At 41.3% G+C, this 17,976-nt stretch overlaps 1 protein-coding gene across 1 annotated transcript in view; it reads right to left on the reverse strand.

The window, feature by feature from the left end:
• Positions 1 to 17,976, reverse strand: part of TEX10 (testis expressed 10) — a 34,386-nt gene that overhangs the window by 5,620 nt on the left and 10,790 nt on the right. Inside the window, exons 5-12 of the mRNA XM_083188172.1 lie at positions 17,171 to 17,409; positions 16,746 to 16,884; positions 15,573 to 15,748; positions 11,482 to 11,659; positions 9,575 to 9,663; positions 8,891 to 9,024; positions 6,135 to 6,215; positions 1,973 to 2,151 (exon numbers count right to left, since the gene is read on the reverse strand). Coding sequence (XP_083044298.1) covers positions 1,973 to 2,151; positions 6,135 to 6,215; positions 8,891 to 9,024; positions 9,575 to 9,663; positions 11,482 to 11,659; positions 15,573 to 15,748; positions 16,746 to 16,884; positions 17,171 to 17,409 — 1,215 coding nt within the window. The remainder of the gene's footprint in view (positions 1 to 1,972; positions 2,152 to 6,134; positions 6,216 to 8,890; positions 9,025 to 9,574; positions 9,664 to 11,481; positions 11,660 to 15,572; positions 15,749 to 16,745; positions 16,885 to 17,170; positions 17,410 to 17,976) is intronic.

Below are 17,976 nucleotides of genomic sequence, written 5' to 3' on the forward strand. Positions count from 1 at the left end.
TAGTTCCGACTGGCCTAGACAGCTGGCATACACACTCCAATATAAAAAGCAGACACTAAATGTATTGAGGTACATGTATCCAAACTACATACAACTCCCACTAACGTGTTTGAGCACCCAAATACACTGCACTACTGACCACACTACAATAACATGGGCGTGGTCAAATAGATCTACAGTAAAGATAGTCAATAGATGGTTGACAGGGTGAAAAGGTTTTGTTTCCTTTTGTATGTTTCACCATTTCTTAGATGAATTAGTGTAACCCTATACCCTCACAGGCTCGCTAGGCTTTAGACATGATTACTATTACCAATCATAGTCCATGTGGATGGTAAAAGTTGAATAGAATATATATCTTGTGTCAACTTTTTAAACCTATTGGACATGCTAATTATTGGGTTGCTTTGTAGTGTCAATCTAGTATCACAGATACCCAATAAAATACACGCATAACGATACACATAAAAACATTTGCATAATATATTGGATTTTTATTTTTTATACAAGTTAAATACAGATGCGTCTTGTTACAGAGGCTGCACGCTGTGTTGACCAACTGACTGCATCTCACTGCATAAAACAGATAGCGTGTGTTTGCCAAACTTCTTATAGCAGGAAGGCGCAAAGTGTCATGGTGCTTGGAGCAAAGTGTCATGGTGCTTGGCACTCTTCTCCTTTAACGAATTGGTGGCGTGGCCAACATATATCTCTATCTCTCTCCGAAAAAAACCCCTCTATTTGCTTCGGTCCAACACAGATATGCGTTACTTGAAGCAGGACTCAAAAGACTTGTGAAGAAAGCATCAATTTATTGCTTAAAACTCCAACATTTGGCCCCTTTTACATGATCAACCAAGCCCTGGATTGTTCGGGGAGAGGAGTTCCTACCCACCCTTTCCTTTCTTTTTCTAATACTCCTACTCTCTTCCCCCTTCATAATCCTCTCATTTTGTGCACTTTTCTTTCTTTTCGCTATTTCTATTCTTAAATCTCTGCTTATTTGCTCAGTGGTTGAATTATTATTTATATTCTATTTTTGGAAATCATGATCTACACTAAATGATACTATATGTTATATGTAAGTATTTTAAATGTGTGATCTAGATTTACCTGGTTTACCTACTCAGATCTGTTTGTATCACAAATATGCCACGATTTTTGTATTTGAAAAAACACTCCAATAAAAATCTATTTGCAAAATAAAAAATCCAACATTTGTTTTGGCCAGTCGCCCGACCTTAGGGAAGTATGTTGGAGTTTTAACTATATGTAACAATAGTTGCAATCTGGTGCTCTAGATTCACAGCAGCCTTGGTAATACCTTCATCACACAAAGGTATTAAATTTCCAAAACATAACACATATATACACATACATATCTCTATAAATTTACTTATTAGGGCGTCACATACCTTGGTGTCACTTAGCATAAAGTGGGCAACCGAGGAACACTCGCGTGGGCTGGCCTGCCACTTTTGATGTCGCTGCTGCACACAAAAGCTTCCGCTCTCTGCTCTGACCGTACACATTGCTAGCTTACAACCACCGCTAAGCAAATCCCTGTGGTGGCCGGCAATTAAGTAAATGTGGCATTTTCCATAATGCCCCCACGTGGTAGTTCCACATGACAGGAAGATTGTGTGTTTAGATTAGACAGCTGAGAGTGACAGACGTTAAGTCGCAAGTGCTGAAGACAGACTGCAACGCGCCATGTGACTCTTTTTGGCTGCTGGAGCCACAGTCCATACACCTCTGCCTACTAGACTGTGATATTTGTGTCATGATGTGCAATACACTACAATATAATACAATCTGTTCAAGCACAAAGATCAGTTGATTTTACACTTTAATCAAATGTATTAATCTGTTCCTTTATTCAGCATGGGTGTAGAAATACAAACTATTTTAGTCCTACTGGCAAGGGATACTGGAAATTTATACTTAGGTTTGCCTGTATGCACGATTTTACCTTTTCTGTACATGCTCAACATCTTTCTCAATTGTAAGCAAGAAATTAAAAATGCTGTAACAGCTGGAGGCCAAGTATGCATTAAGACTCTCAGATGGAGTGCAGCTTTGGTCAAGAAGGGTACTCATGGCATGCAAAATTGATCCAATGGTACTGTCCGGTATCACCACCAAGCCACCCTGTTGAGGACAATAAAAATCATTAAGACAAAATTCAAGCAAGTACCAGTAGAAAGACTTATGCCAAACTAACCAATAATATATCACTTTGCTCATCAGCTTTGGTAGTATTCGATAGTATGGGTCAACTGGGGTTTACAAGTCTTTAATATTGAAAAAGTAATAGAATAGTAGGTAAAAAATATTCACCTTTCATCACTTATCTGTTATACCCCTTTTAATGGTGTCAACCTGTGTCCTTTTACATTTACTTCCAAGGTCCTAACCCGGGTGGAACACAGGCAGAACCTGGGCAGAGAGCAGTGTAAATGGCCCCAGCACGGGTTGGGACATTGAAGAAGCAGCAGTGCTGCAGAACCCGGAAGTGGAGATCAGCAGAAGAAGACACCAGCACAGCAGAGAGCGCACAAACTCCACACAGGCTCTGGGCAGTTCACTGGTGCTCTACAATACAGGCACTCTGCTGGCCACGCTAACACTTAAGGGTGGGTGAGCACAGGGGTAGATGTCTGCTGCTGCAGGGGGGGAGAATGGGAACACAGGGGGTGATGTCTGCTGCTGCAGATGGGAAGCACAGGGGGATAGGTCTGCACCTGCAGAGGGGAGCCCATGGGAGATACTGCACTTTTATACCGCTATGTGTGCTTGAGCACGGAATAAAACTTTAAAAAAAAAATATTTACAAAATAAAACACATTTTTTCATTACTAACTTGTCATGTCTTCATTTTTATGGTTGGCGGGCAGTTTATCAGTCCTAAAAATTCCCATTTTTAATGTCATCCATAGTGAAAAGCAGGGCTGATCCAGGTTCAATGTAAACGGAGCAGACCAGGGTTTGAACTGGGTCACAGTGCTGTGTAAATGGGTTTGAAGCCAGCTGGGTCTGACCCTGGAAACACCTGTGTTCAAAGACCAGGGTCCGAACAGGGATTTTGGTGTAAAAGGGGTATAACAGATCTTACATCATAATACATGTAAAGCTACCAAATTTTTTTTTTTTTTTAAATTGTGTGCTATTTTACAGGTTCCTTATATATTGTGATCATAGAAGTGTTTCAGTAATCAGCAAATGTATCTTTTCCCAAGGATTTATTACTATCCTTCTACAACAGAATATTTGAAACATTATTATAAAGTATTTGACATGTGGTATGGCGGGCTTTTATTACTATACAGTACATGACCCTAAATATGGGTAATGCTCACAAGCAGAACCCTCTTAATTTCCCTTCCATTGCCAACAGAAGCACTAAAACTATAAGCCTGGCACGATTTTATTTTAATTACGACTGTATAGGCATTATGTTTATATTGATTTATATTCTGCTGTATCCTGCAGTGTTTTGTAATGCCATTGTTATGCACAATGAATCATTACATTGTATGCATGTGAACTAAAAATAAAGGATAATGGGGCGTGGCTTCAGCGGACATATAGAAGGAGCTTTCTCCTGCTGCTCTCTGCTCCTATATATCCTGCTATCCCATCCTGAGCGCATCTGACCTGCCTGAGGAGGTGGGGGAACCTGCAGGGACCCCTCCTGTCAGCCCGCTAAGTCTTTCCAGCGCTTTACCTGCTAAAGTGAAGCTCCTTTCTGCCACCGCACTGGTCCCGGAGAAGGCCCTGCACACGCACCATATTGCTGCTTGGAGATGGCTCTAATCAAGAGCCCCACCTTGACTTTGCTCCAACCAAACATCTCGGTGAACTTTCATTTCCGGAGCAGTCTCCTCCACACTTGTGCTTCCACAGATCTTCCCACCCACCCATCCTGCCTGAACTCTCTGAGGTCATTTGGATCAACATGCTGGGCAATATACCGGAACTACCACTATATTCTTCGTCATTATACGAGGTCCTCACATCTGACCATCACCGTCGGTAATTATACCCAAACATCTTGGTATTCATGAACTGACCTGGAGCAAACATGCAATGACTGTGTTTTTTTTTTTGCTCATGTCCGCACTTAATATCCTTGTATACTTTTGTCTCCTTATACTGCTCTATTAACAATACTCTGTCAATTTCTTGCTGTATAAGTACCCTGAGTTTCAACAAGCTGCCCCCCTGGGAGAGCTAGCCCCCCAGTAGAGCTAGCAGGGGACCGGGTAGGGAGCCGCTTGCACTGCTCCCAACCGTGCATATGTAATGATCGGGAGCAGCGAATATATGAATATCTAATGAGCGGCTCGAGGCCCCCTGCTGGCTGTTATGTGTAAAAAATATATATATATATATTTTAATTAAATATATATTCATGTGCTGTAAGCACATGAATAAAAATAGCTTGCACCGTCACATAATAAAATTCCTGATTTTTTTACACCAAATTAAATAATAATAATAATAAAAAAAAACATTTTAAAAGTTCACATTCCAGTTCACCGAAAAAAGATGGCGATTGCTACACAGTGACACTGCAAAAATCACTTAGACAGCAATTCGCCATATGATCATTGAATACACTCACGGCGAATCACATTGAAAAACCCATTGAAAAACCACAACGAATTGCGGAGACTATCAGACGGTGAATTGTCAGTCATTCACTGTTCGCCATCGGTGAATATTGCACAATGAATAAGGCGATTCACTTTTTCAGTAAAAAGATTCACCTTAGAGCATGAAAATAGCACACATTCGCCGCAGAACATGGCGACTTAGCCTCATTGAATACTGCCCATAGGATGATTGACCACATTCCTCCTTCACCAAGGCAATATGGGGATTACAATTGTTGAAATGCGAAGCCTGATGGATAGCTAAACTAAACACAGTATCTCCTAGAGGTTTAAATGAATATTCAGGTATTAATGTATTATTATAAATAGGATTTATCTATTCGATTTTGAGTGTAATTTTCACCTTTGATGTATTATAGATTTAGGATTCCAGCGATATATAGCTGCTAATGTATATGTTTATTGTTTGTTCGTTATTCTGTTTACTATTTTGTTTTATTTTTCCTATTACTGTGCGATTAACCCCAGATTGGAATTCTGATGATTATAGGAGTAGGTGTTTGAAGGGGATTGATGGAAGGGACACATGAGTTGGTCTGATTGGCCTGCCACAGGTGATTCTGTCTACACACTGTTGCTCCAGGGGGCGGTTCGTTTTGGGCCGTCCTCCTGGTAAGGACAACTCCCCGGGGTGCCTTACTGGCACAGCAGATAGAAACAGTTCTTTGTAAGAAACAGTTCTTTGTAAGGTAAACAAAAGTAAAGTAAGTCGGCACTCCGCGGGTTAAGAATAAATTCTGTATTCAATAATGAATATACATTACAAAGTGCTCCAGCGTCATCATCGCTGGACCACTTTGTAATGTATATTCCTTATTGAATACAGAATTTATTCTTAACCCGTGGAGTGCAGACTTACTTTGTTTACCTTACAAAGAACTGTATATATATATATATATATGTTGGTGGGTCCTGGCACTCGCTATACAAGGCTTACTTAGCCTGTTGCCATCCGCATTTAGGAACCAAGGCAGTCCCACAATATCGCAATATTCCGGCGGCACTCAGGAATCAACTGAACAAGAAGCACAGCCTCACACGGGTATTAGCCGACGGTTCAATAAGGTTTACTTATTTTCATCAGGGCATGCCCTGATGAAAATAAGTAAACCTTATTGAAACGTCGGCTAATACCCGTGTGAGGCTGTGCTTCTTGTTCAGTTGATTCCTGAGTGCCGTCGGAATATTGCGATATATATATATATATAGTCTGTGGTGTAGGCCTGGCACTCTCCTTCTTGGGCAACTACCCGGGTGGCCTTCTGGAACCAAATAGTAGCAGAGTTAGAGTAACAGACAGCGCGGCACTCAGTCGGAAGATTTTTTTAAGTGTATTCAAATTACAGCAACAATCCAACGTTTCGGGGATTATTCGCACCTTTGTCACCCACACCTTGACAAAGTGGCGAATAATCCCCGAAACTATATATTTATTTTTTCCTCAAAAAGTCTTACCAAATGTTTGGTGATCGCGCTTTGCAGAATATCAAAACACTGGCGCCGTGATCTCACCGAAGAAAGACTGTTGCATACTGCCTGTTAAAATACAAATACTGTAAGTTCCTTTGGGCAAAGTAATTTTTTTACATACACAAATACCATGTAGAAGGTGCTGCACATAATATATATAAAAATAGCATGAACTATCGCATGTGGTTTTTAACCATGCAATTGGCGGACATAGTGAGCATTTTCGGCGGGTAGCAAGGGCAGGCGCGCTGCAAATGGCTGTCGGTGTAGCAATGGGAAGGAGCGCTGGCGTAGGGGTCTGCAGTGGCAGAATTTGAAAAAACTGTGACACACTGAGTGGCCCGCTGCTGATGCCGCTGACCCCCAACCACAGTGCTACGCTCCTCCACTGGCAGCATTCTTCCAGCATCTAATATGGCATCCGAGGGCACTTTAGGCACCATAAGATGCGATCGGATGTGATGCGACATTGCATTGCGATGTTGCATCGCATCCGATCCATAAACTGCAGTTAGCTTAAATCAGATATGGTGTGTACTCAGAGTGCGATCCGGTGGCCACAGATATCAATTTGGTGGGGTGCTGCCATCAGCTGGCAGGGAAGGAGGTCCATGCCCTCATTGCAAGATAGTAGAAAGATTGTGCTAGACAGTCTTTTTCTATTTTCGATTCCAAAGCTGCGCATCGGGATCGGATGTGGAAAAACACAGTGAAATTTGCACTAACCTGCTATATAGTCAAAGGGCAGTATTCAATGAGAAAAATTCTCCGTGCATGGCGAGAGATTTTTTTTCTCTCGCCATGCACTCGCCCTGTTCCGGAGGGCTCGCTGCCACTCCTGCTCCCACTATTCAATGTGGTTAAGACTCGCCGCCCCTCGTGGCGAGTCTTAACCCCTGCAGCGGACGAGCGTCCGCGGCAGGGAGCCGGTGGCAGTCAGGGAGATTAAAGTCTCCCTGGCTGCCCCAGAACATATGTGGAGGGAAGGAGGGCTCCCCGGGACCCAGGCAGCACAAGCTGCCCCCCCCCCCCTATAGCCAGCGGGGGACCCAGTATTCACTGCACCCGATTGTGCATATGTAATGATCGGGTGCAGTGAATATATGGGTACTCTTTACCTAGCACGGCGCCCATCGTGGTCATCGCGGGCATTGAATGCACTAAAAAAAAATCGGGTGCGACGCGACCGACGCGATGCCCGCGATTTCCCATAGGGAACAATGTTAAATTTCTCAATTGACCCGATTTTACTGTTCAATGCCTCAAATGACACGATTTTTCCATAGGAAACAATGTTAAATGGCCCACAGAGGCCAAATACCCACCCTGAAGTGTGAAATGGCCCCCACAATTGTTAACGCCACCCCACGATAAACGTGAACCCGAAGCGTGCCCGCGAGGGGCGGCGGAACGCGTCCTACGACCTTTTCATACCCCCACTATCCACGTCGGCGTGGAGTTGAGAATAGAATAGTGTGGCGAGCGCAGCGAGCCCCGCGAGGGGACGCGGATACCTGTGAAGCCCGCGAAGGGACGCGTTTACCTGTGAAGGTATCCGCGTCCCCTCGCCACGCTTCGGGCTCGGTGGCTCGCTACGCTCGCCACACTATTCTATTCTCAACTCCACGCCGACGTGGATAGTGGGGGTATGAAAAGGTCGTAGGACGCGTACCGCCGCCCCTCGCTGCGCTCGCCACGCTTCGGGTTGATGTTGATCGTGGGGTGGCGTTACCAATTGTGGGGGCCATTTCACACTTCAGGGTGGCTATTTGGCCTCTGTGGGCCATTTAACATTGTTTCCTATGGAAAAATCTTGTCAATTGAGGCATTGAACAGTAAAATCGGGTCAATTAAGAAATTTAACATTGTTCCCTATGGGAAATCGCGGGCATCGCGTCGCACCCGATTTTTAGTGCATTCAATGGCCGCGATGCCCACGCCGTGCTAGGTAAAGAGTACCAAAATATGAATATCTAATGAGCGGCTCGAGAGCTCCGGCCCCCTGCTGGCTGCTCTGTGTAAAAAAAAAAAAAACAATTTTTTTTAAATTAAATATATATTCATGTGCACATGAATAAAAATAACATGCCCCTTCACAGAAAAAAAATCCAGATTTTTTGACACCAAAATAAAAAAAAAAAAAAACCTTTTAGTTTAAAAGTTCACATTCCAGTTCTCCATGAAAAGATGGAGAATTGCTACACGGAGAAAATCACTTAAAAAGACGGCGAAAATATCACATTGAATAGGGTGGTTCGCTTTTGGAGAGCAAAATGCTCCTTCCAACGCGAAAATAGCACAAACTCGCCATAAAACACGGCAAATTTTTCTCATTGAATACTGCCCAAAGTCTATAGCCCAAACAACTATTGTCAATTTATGGATAAAATATCTGATCAAACTTTAAGCTGTGTTACCAAGAAGTAGAAAATGGAAAATTAACAGCGTCATCATGCCAAACACATCACGGTTATAAATGGAAAAATGAGACTGGTTCTCAAAGCAGGGACTTTACTCGGCACTCACAGTAGCGCATTACAATCTGTGATTACACAGCAAAGACATGGGGGTCAAAATATTCAAAAATACAGTCTGTACTGGTACAGCTTTCAAGCATGTAACTTAGCATTTAATAACATTGAGGGCAATTTGACAGCACTAGTTAACAGTGAAATGTTAAAGGTTCAAAGGTTTTTTTTCCCCTTTAATTCCCTACTTAACGTAAAGTAATGAAATTTTACCTGTGTCACTGTCCAATGGTGTGCAAAATATGACTGATCTGTCAGGTACAGGCAGATACGCGAAACCCGTGTTCTGCTCACTCGAGAACTGATTTTATTACTTTGCATCAATGCCAACTTCTCTGCTGAGAAGCCTGAAATATACATATAACAGTGCAAATTAGCATTCTAACAGACTGATTATATAAACCACAGGTTAGCATTTGCATGTCTAACTACTGCTAAAATCCAAAAATCAGTTTACAGGATTTCATATTTTTAATCAGTTTTTGTATTAATTTGATGATACAAAAACGATCATACATAGTTATAGGAAACGTTATTTAATATCTATTTCCCAATGAAGCAAAATTAAAAAAGAAATGCGTAAAAAAAACAACCACTCCAGAACAAGAGAGAACAAGGTTTGCTAAGACATTGTAGATGCAGCAAGTGATATGTTATGCAATAGATGTGTTCATTTGTGTTGTTTCTGCAATGTATATGCACATAGACGCCTTGCAGCAACGTTGCTCCCTGCTAGGCTGTGTATGCTCATACTTGCGGGTTCCCAATACACTGCACATAGATCACACTACCGGAATCACGTGACAAGAATACTGCAGAAGTAACAATTTAAAATACTACAAAAATTGATAATAAAATACAATCATATAGATATTTTTTGTTTAAAACATACTTTACCTATAAGTGTTGAGAACAAAAAACTAAAATAGTCCACATCATACATAGTCATTTCAGTCGCTGGACACAACCAATTTCCAAAGGAAGATCTGTAATAAATTAGGTATGTTTGTTCAAAACATGTAAATGCTGGTATTCTACTAAATCTATTATTATTATTATTATTATAATGTTAAAAAGTCAATCCATACCATTCAAATTCATATTACTGGTAGCATGACACCAGTGGAAACTACTGTATGCCATGTAAAATATTAATCAAGAAATATTTCCATATAGCAATAAAGTGCATTATTTAAACCAAAAAACTAAAATGCTATGATCTAAAGGTGGTAAGCTTAGTTATTCTATCTTTTCATACAATTGAGTCTAGCCATTACTTTGGTGAATAGTTAATAATTGAATACACTTTAACCCTATATGTCCTATTGCATGTGCCGAAGTGTATCCCAGTGAAGACCCTGGTAAAGATACTTGAGACCATAAGTAACCCCCAAAAATATGGTTTTGATCATTTTAAGTACATAAAGAATTGTAGGTAGTACAGCAAAACATTGTGATTTGTTCTAATTCAATATTTTTGTCTGCTGGAAAATTTTCACTGTATTTTCGCACATTTAACGGACATTTTAGAATTTTAATGACAGCCTTCATTTTAAATGGGCAAGGGGTCATAGGGCTAGATTTATTAAGCTCGGTGAAGTGATACAGTGTCTGGTTTTTATCACCGGCCAATCAGCTCCTACCTGTCATATTTCAAATCAAGCCTGTAACTTCACAGGTAGGAGCTGATTGGCCGGTGATAAAAACCAGACAGTTTATCACTTCACCAAGCTTAATAAATCTGCCCCTCAGTGTCTAATATTAATAGCATCAATTAGTACTCCGAAAAATACAATATTTTTTTTTCTTCACAACTTGGATTTTTCTTGCTTGTACAATAGATATGGCCAGCCCCAGAGAAGAAATACTTGAACTTAGGTACTCCACGTCATATAAATAACTGTTACTATTATTAATGTTAATATAATGAATTGAGTTTAGAATGACTGCCGTTCACATTACGGATATGCAGAAAAGGCTCAAACTCAAAAGGAAATGTGCACACAATACAATATTTTAAAGACAATTGTTATTTGTGTATGAAGAACAAGAATTGGAATGATTTTCTGTAATGCAGTCAAATTGCTCCTCTGAAAGGGTGGGGCTTAATTATACCCTGTGTCCCCACCACAATGATGTCATCATAGCTCACTCCTCCTGGGACAGAGTGGTGCTACCAATCTGAACTCCTGTTCAGCAAGATAGTGAAGAGCTATGGATCAAAAAAAGTTCAGTCAACTTTAATAATGATCTTCTCTGTACAACCCAGGGGGAAGAGACTCAAGCGATATCAGCAGCCCATCAGTTAGAAGATTACTAGAAGGTAAAATCTGTGCTAAATATTCTCTCTCCTTCATCCGTGGAAAAGAGATGTGACTCTTGTTTAGATCATTAGAGGAGAACGAGGTAATAATTGTGCAAAAGTACTTAAAAATTATGCACATGTGGCCACTGATGTATATTAGGTTGCTCATCACAACTGTAGTGACATCAATGTTAAACCCAGAGGGGTGGGGGTTTATGTATAAAAAAAGCAACTTTCAAAGACACCAAGTATCTATTATTTTGCACAAAGAAATTAAAACAGCAAAACTAATAAGCACAAAACCCGTTGTTTTGCATATAATAGCAATGCAGTTTTAAATCCACAAATGTAGATTAAGTGGAGGCTTGGACAACCCGACTTTTGTTGGTAATGAATTGATCTATGTAGGTATATTTGATAATTACGCTCACAATAGTAGCAGTTCATGGTGTCAACATGCAATCTATTCCAGAAGACAAATGAAGGAGTGGTAACTCACCTGGAGTGAAATAAACCAATGAGCTTGGAGACAAGATTAGAGGACAGCCTTTCAGTAACGCAGCACTGGCTCAAACAAACAAGCAAATCAGATGACAAAAAAGGAATGAAGTACAGCAGCTCTATCAGCTTCAGCTGCAAGTCTTCTGGAAGAAGCACAAGGACCCCTTCTTCTGAATCTAGTGGACACATAATGAGTAACAGATACTTAGTGTAAATATTGTCATTTTCTACAATTGTAAAAGGATTATAGTTTTACATTTAAACAGCATCTGTATTTTGATATGATTAGTTTAATTTGCCCGAGTTATTTTCTGGTTTCTTTGCACAACATTTCGGATTTCTTCACAAAACAGGTTGAAAGCGGAGATGACAAAACTAAACGAAAAACCCACCCTTTCATTTTTAAAGCGTTTGTATGCATTCTGTGCAATGTGCAGAAGCATGCAGGGCCTGACTAAGGGTCGCTGACGTCAGAAGGGAAGTGGGGTGGAGGTGCGTGATCAGATGGGCGGGGGGAGTAGGCAGTGCTTGGAGCAGACACTACCTCCTTCCTATAGTGCAGGGGGGTCCAAACTTTTTGCGACGAGGGCCAGTTTTGGTGAAGTGAAAATGTGGGGGGCCGACCATTCAGCCTGAAATTCTTTGAATCATTAATCACATCAGAATGGTCCCCCACTCTGTCCCCATTCACTTTATGTCCCCCAGCCTGCCCCTTCACTGTATATTCCCTAGACTGCCCCCCCTTCTCTGTATTTCCTCCAGCCTGCCCCCATTCACTGTATGTCCCCCACACTGCCCACTTCACTGTATATTCCCCTGCCTGACCATCTTTCTTTGTATGTCCCCCAGCCTGCTCCTCCTTCCCTGTATGTCCACCATTCACTGTATGTTCCCCACTCTGCACCCATTCACTGTCCCCCAGCCTATCCCCCCTTCTCTGAATGTCCAGCACTGCTTCCATTCACTGTATGTCCCAAAGCCTGACCCTCCTTCACTGCATGTCCACCAATCTGCCCCCATTCACTGTATGACTCCCATTCACTATGTCCCACAGCTTGCCCCCCTTTCTCTGAATGTCCATCACTGCCTCCATTCACTGTATGTCCCCCAGCCTGACCCTCCTTCACTATATGTCCTCCATGCTGACCCCATTTACTGTATGTCCCCCTGCTTGCCCCCTCCTTTCTCTGTATGTTTCCCAGCCCCTTGTGCGAGCCAGAGGAAGGAGAGGCAAAGCAGGAACTGCAAGGACAGGAGATGCTTGGACTACCGCTGCCGCCCTCCTCCACTCTGCATGTTATGGGAGCAAGCTTCTCCCTTGCTGTACCCCTCCCCAAACACTGCTGTCACTGTGATTGCGGAGGAGGGTGATATACAATTGCAGCTGCAGTGGTTGGATGCATACTCACCCAAAAGACGCCAAACACATCTCACTGTGGCGGCGGGCACCTCCTCACTGCTGCAGACAGCAAGGTAAAGGCACGCTCGCCGGGGCCCTACCTTTAATGCTGTGTGTCCCGCATCTGATGCTCCACACACTTCTGGCTGGAGGCTGCAGGCCACTTAAAATGACAGCACGGGCCGCAATTGGCCCCCGGGCCGGACTTTGGACATGCCTGCTATAGTGTGAACGGGACTCTGGTAACTTGACCCATAGCCCAACAACCTGAGTCCGACCCGGGAAAACCTTTTTTAACCCAGGTCGGAATGCCGTTTTTTTTTTAAATGGCCCCTTTCACACAGCAGCAGCAACCTGGGTCAGACCCAGGTTATTTGTGCAGTGTAAGGGGCATGAATTTCCCCTGGTCTTAATCACCCACAGAACGTGTGTAAAGCTGGCCATACACTAGACCATGGGTCTTCAAACTGTGGCCCTCCAGATGTTGTGAAACTAAAAATCCCAGCATGCCTTGCCACAGTTTTGCTATAAGGGAGTGCTAAACTGTGGCAAGGCATGCTGGGATTTGTAGTTTCACAACATCTGGAGGGCCACAGTTTGAAGACCCATGCACTAGACCAATGGTTTTTCAAACTTTTATGAATCACAATGCCCTAGGCCAGGCATTCCCAACCACGGTCCTCAAGGCACAACAACAGTGCAGGTTTTAGTGATATTCAGGCTTCAGCACAGATGGTTAAATCAGAATCACTCAGGTACTAATTAAGTCACCTGTGCTCAAGCCTGGATATCACTAAAACCTGCACTGTTTGTGTGCCTTGAGGACCGTGGTTGGGAATGCCTGCCCTAGGCGTATCAGAATTTTGTTTACTATACCCCTAGGCCATAAAAGTTTGTTACTGAGAAATTTAGAAAAAAATATTAAGTAAATTGTGTTTATAGGTCATGCTTCGGATTAGATATGTGTCGAAGGACAGGATTCACTTTTATTTGTCCACATATTTTAAGATCCAAAACCACAAGCTAAAATACCTATTATATGGACCACCAACCTGAGGCACTCCTGCAAGTGTCCCAAGACACCCCAGGGTGCCATGGCGCAGTTTGGGAACTACTGTACTACACAAAATTACATCAAACTAATTGATTGGTTGGACTGAAAATCTGGTACTGTATGGGATCAAAGGACAAATCAGCAATTTGCTCACAAACTCAATAAAATGGACAAAAACATTCAGTCAAATTGTTAAATCAAAACAGAGTCAACTACAGAACCTTGGCAAAATGACAGTTTTTGTCTGTTTCCAGATTTTGGGAGCAAAAAATTGAATTTGCTCCCATCCAGTGTCAGATTTTTATTCCATCCAACCGACTAGTTGGATGAAAGTTGGTCTATAGTGTTTAGGCAGCATTAGAAACGGGACAATTACAGCTACATCTATAATTAGCAATTTAGTGGAAGACTAAGCTTGTGGAAAAATGACAATTGATATGGTTTAAGCCTTCACATTTTGCAACAAACACTATGGTACTCTCAAACATGTTTCCATTTGGGACAGTCCCAAATCCTCAGGTTTAACAATACCCACCAGATACTATTTATACAGTATGTTCATCTAAGTTCATTTTACCTCATGAAGCAATACAAAGCTGCAAACATTTCAAGAGGCTTATCCCCCTTGTTCAGATATATAGCAGCCCATACACGCTGCGATGCATACTGTGCGTTATGTGCTTTGAGGTGCGCGCTCCCGCGGCACCTCATCGCACAGTACAAAAAGTGTGCTTGCACATACTTTTTGTACTTAGTTTTCATCACATTGCATTGCATGCACAGGCAATGCAATGCAATGTGATCCGTGCTAGTTAAACACCGAACGCTCGCCTGTATCGCAGCGTGTATGGCCAGTATATGAATTACAGTTTTCTTCTAATGGTTAATGCGTATGTTACTCAAACTTGGTTTTCAAGACCCCAACTCCAGTCTTACAGAGCTACCAACAATTCACGTTTCCAGACCACCTGACAGACATTTTAAAAAATCCACAGGGGGAGCCAATTACTTCACTTGTGATTCTGGGTTAGATGTATGAAGCAGTGATAAAGCAGAAGTGAGCCAGCGGAGAAGTGGCCCTTGGCAAACAATCAGCACTAAAGTAACAGCAATAAATTTGCATACTATTAAATTATATAGAGCAGCAGATTGGTAGCCATAGACCATTTCTCCTCTGGCTCAAATCTCCTCCATTATCACGCCTTCATACATCTACCCCTCTTTGAGTACACCGGAAAAATGTTAACTGTTGGTAGCTCTCGAGGACTGGAGTTAACTACTCCAACAGTGCAGGTTTTCCAGGTCTCCTTTCAGAAATGCAAGTGAAATAATTATTTCCACCTGTGGATCTTAAAAAAATGAGTTAGCAATGAGTACACCTGCTAGGTCACTTGGAAAACGTTATCTCACTGCATGTGAAAATTACTGGGTTAAAGCCATGTGGTTTAGGTAGGTCATTTAACATATTATTACATGAAATAAGAGATAATTACTGATACCACAATATGTAAAATCAGAGTTTTGAAACATGGCATGCATTTATTTAAAACGGACTATATATATTGCATTAACACCAAAAACGTTTAATGAACAACAATTCTATACCACATTCAAAGCTCAAAATAAAGCAAATCACCGTATATTTGGCACGCTGCTGTTTGGAGGTTCTGTAGCAAGTCTTTGCTTGAACGAGCTGCAGCAGTATATATTGTATCAATCATAAGGGCGGAGAGCTGATGATTTCTTGGACCGAGATGCACAAGTTGCATTGGCAGGGTAGCAAGCCAACGAGATAAAACTTTACTCCGACTTCTGCAAAAATAAATAAAATAAAAATAAATAAGCAGACCAAAATAGGTTAATGGTAAACAGTCATATATAAATCAACCTCATAACTACCAGCATATGTAGTAATGTAGAGTGCAGATGGGTGGACAAAGGTGCTCGACTGAATTTCCAAACATGCTGGACTTTTTTTAATGTCACTGGTTAGATACAAGTGGTTACCAGTTACAAGTGACTGCCAGTCGTTTCAAGCAAACCCAGCGATAACATGATCAGGGAATTGAAGTATGTTGAGTACCAGACACATTGTAATAGAACTCCACTTTATATAACATTTAAAAATGACCAACAAAGTGTCAGTATTCGAAGGATTTAAAGCTTCACAACACTGTCAGTAAAATAACTTTAGGTTTTTGCCGTGACTCAGCTGATAAGGTGTGCATGGTTGCTAGTAGACTAGGATAGGCGGGTTAAAATATGTTCTCTTCTTTGAAAGGAGACATTCCTCATGGTTTTACTTTTCTGCAGTCTGTTACACTAAAAAATTCAGGAATAGTCCCATTTATAATCTGAGGCTAAACACCTGTTTAGCTAACTGTAAATATGAGCATTTCTGGAATGTGAGAGGCACTTATTAAGTTTATATATGCTCATAATGCAGCCAGACAACACAGCAGACTAATACAGTAGATCTGTCATTCCTGCCTTAAGGTGGTCATACACACGCAGATTTATCTGCAGGTCTGTATGGTTGGAACAAAAACATGGTTATGGATGAGAGCAAATGACAGTTGACCATTTGCTTGGAAATGCTGGAAAACTGATAAACTGTCTCTCATTCATAACCATGTTTTTGTTCCAACCAGATCTGCAGATAAATCTTACTAGTGTATGGGCACCTTTAGATTCGGACACTTTATCTGTTCCCTTAACTGTATTTCACTGCTGAAACCTATGGCAGCAACATTCAGTTACAAGTACAGAAATGAATGGAGTTACTACACAAGGTAAAACAAACCCTTACCTTCCCAGGTTGAGAGACAGATCTTCTTCTTTTAAATAAACTCTATTGAAAAACATGAGGAGCATGGAGCGCACGGCTAGTTGCAGGTCCCTCTGCAGGTACATCATGTACACCGCTTGAATTAACTTTTCTGTTGCAACTGAAAAACAATGATTCAATTAGGCAGGGCTTCAATGTAAATATTGTATACCCACCTTATTTTAAAAACACCTCAAACAATCACAATACTTTATTTTAAATATAAAGGGTAGTATTATACAAAGATATCCTAAGTGGGTAAACTGGCTTAAAAAAAACCACACCAGATGGTAAAGATTTTCTGCATCAGGATCAAAATGTCACTCTTGTGCTGGTTGTTCATTAAATCAATAATAGAGGCGATACATCTTACACATAGGGTAACCGATTCCCAATCAACAGCTCACCTCTATTTTTTTGAATATTTAAAAGTTTATTTGTAACTTCAAGGAGTCGTTTTAACTGCTTGCAGTTCAGCTTCCAACCATTGGTCAGTTTTTCGGTCACAAACATCCTAATCAAAGTCAGCCATCCTGCATCCTCTTGAAGAGTTGAAGTATTTGCCAAGGAGACCATAATGTCACATAATGTTAAATTTAATAAAATATGGTCTAGGCCATTTTGAGAAAGCAGTCCATCCTTGCTACTAAAAGAAAAAAAAAAAGAAAAAAAAATTCCATTTTAATAATGTGAAGTCAATGTCAAAAGTATATAGCTAAAAACACAGGGCAGATTTGGTTCACAAGCATAAACTGATTATTGCTACAACTCCAATCAACACCAAGGCATGTGAAACATTTTTAATCACCTTGGCTGGTAAGTGTTTGCCATTGTTTCTATCTACATCACCTAATATGATGGAAGCAAACTACCAACACAAGTCAAGGCAGAGGTCAGAATGTAATATTGAGGTGAAAGGCTTGATTATACACACTAGGATTATACACACTGGATATACACTAGAAAATGTCTTGCCCAATAAGACGGATCGGCACTTCAGGTACATAGGCCGTTATTCAGATCTGATTACAGCACAAATTTGTTCTCAAAATGGGCAAAACCATGTGCACTGCAGGTGGGGCAGATGTTACATGTGCAGAGAGAGTTAAATTTGGGTGGGGTGTGTTCAAACTGAAATCTAAATTGCAGTGTCAAAATAATGCAGCCAGTATTTACCCTGCAGAGAAACAAAAGAACTCACAAATCTAACTCT

The sequence above is a fragment of the Crinia signifera genome, chromosome 5, assembly GCF_055691185.1.
Source record: "Crinia signifera chromosome 5, ASM5569118v1, whole genome shotgun sequence".
NCBI classification, from domain to species: domain Eukaryota; kingdom Metazoa; phylum Chordata; class Amphibia; order Anura; family Myobatrachidae; genus Crinia; species Crinia signifera.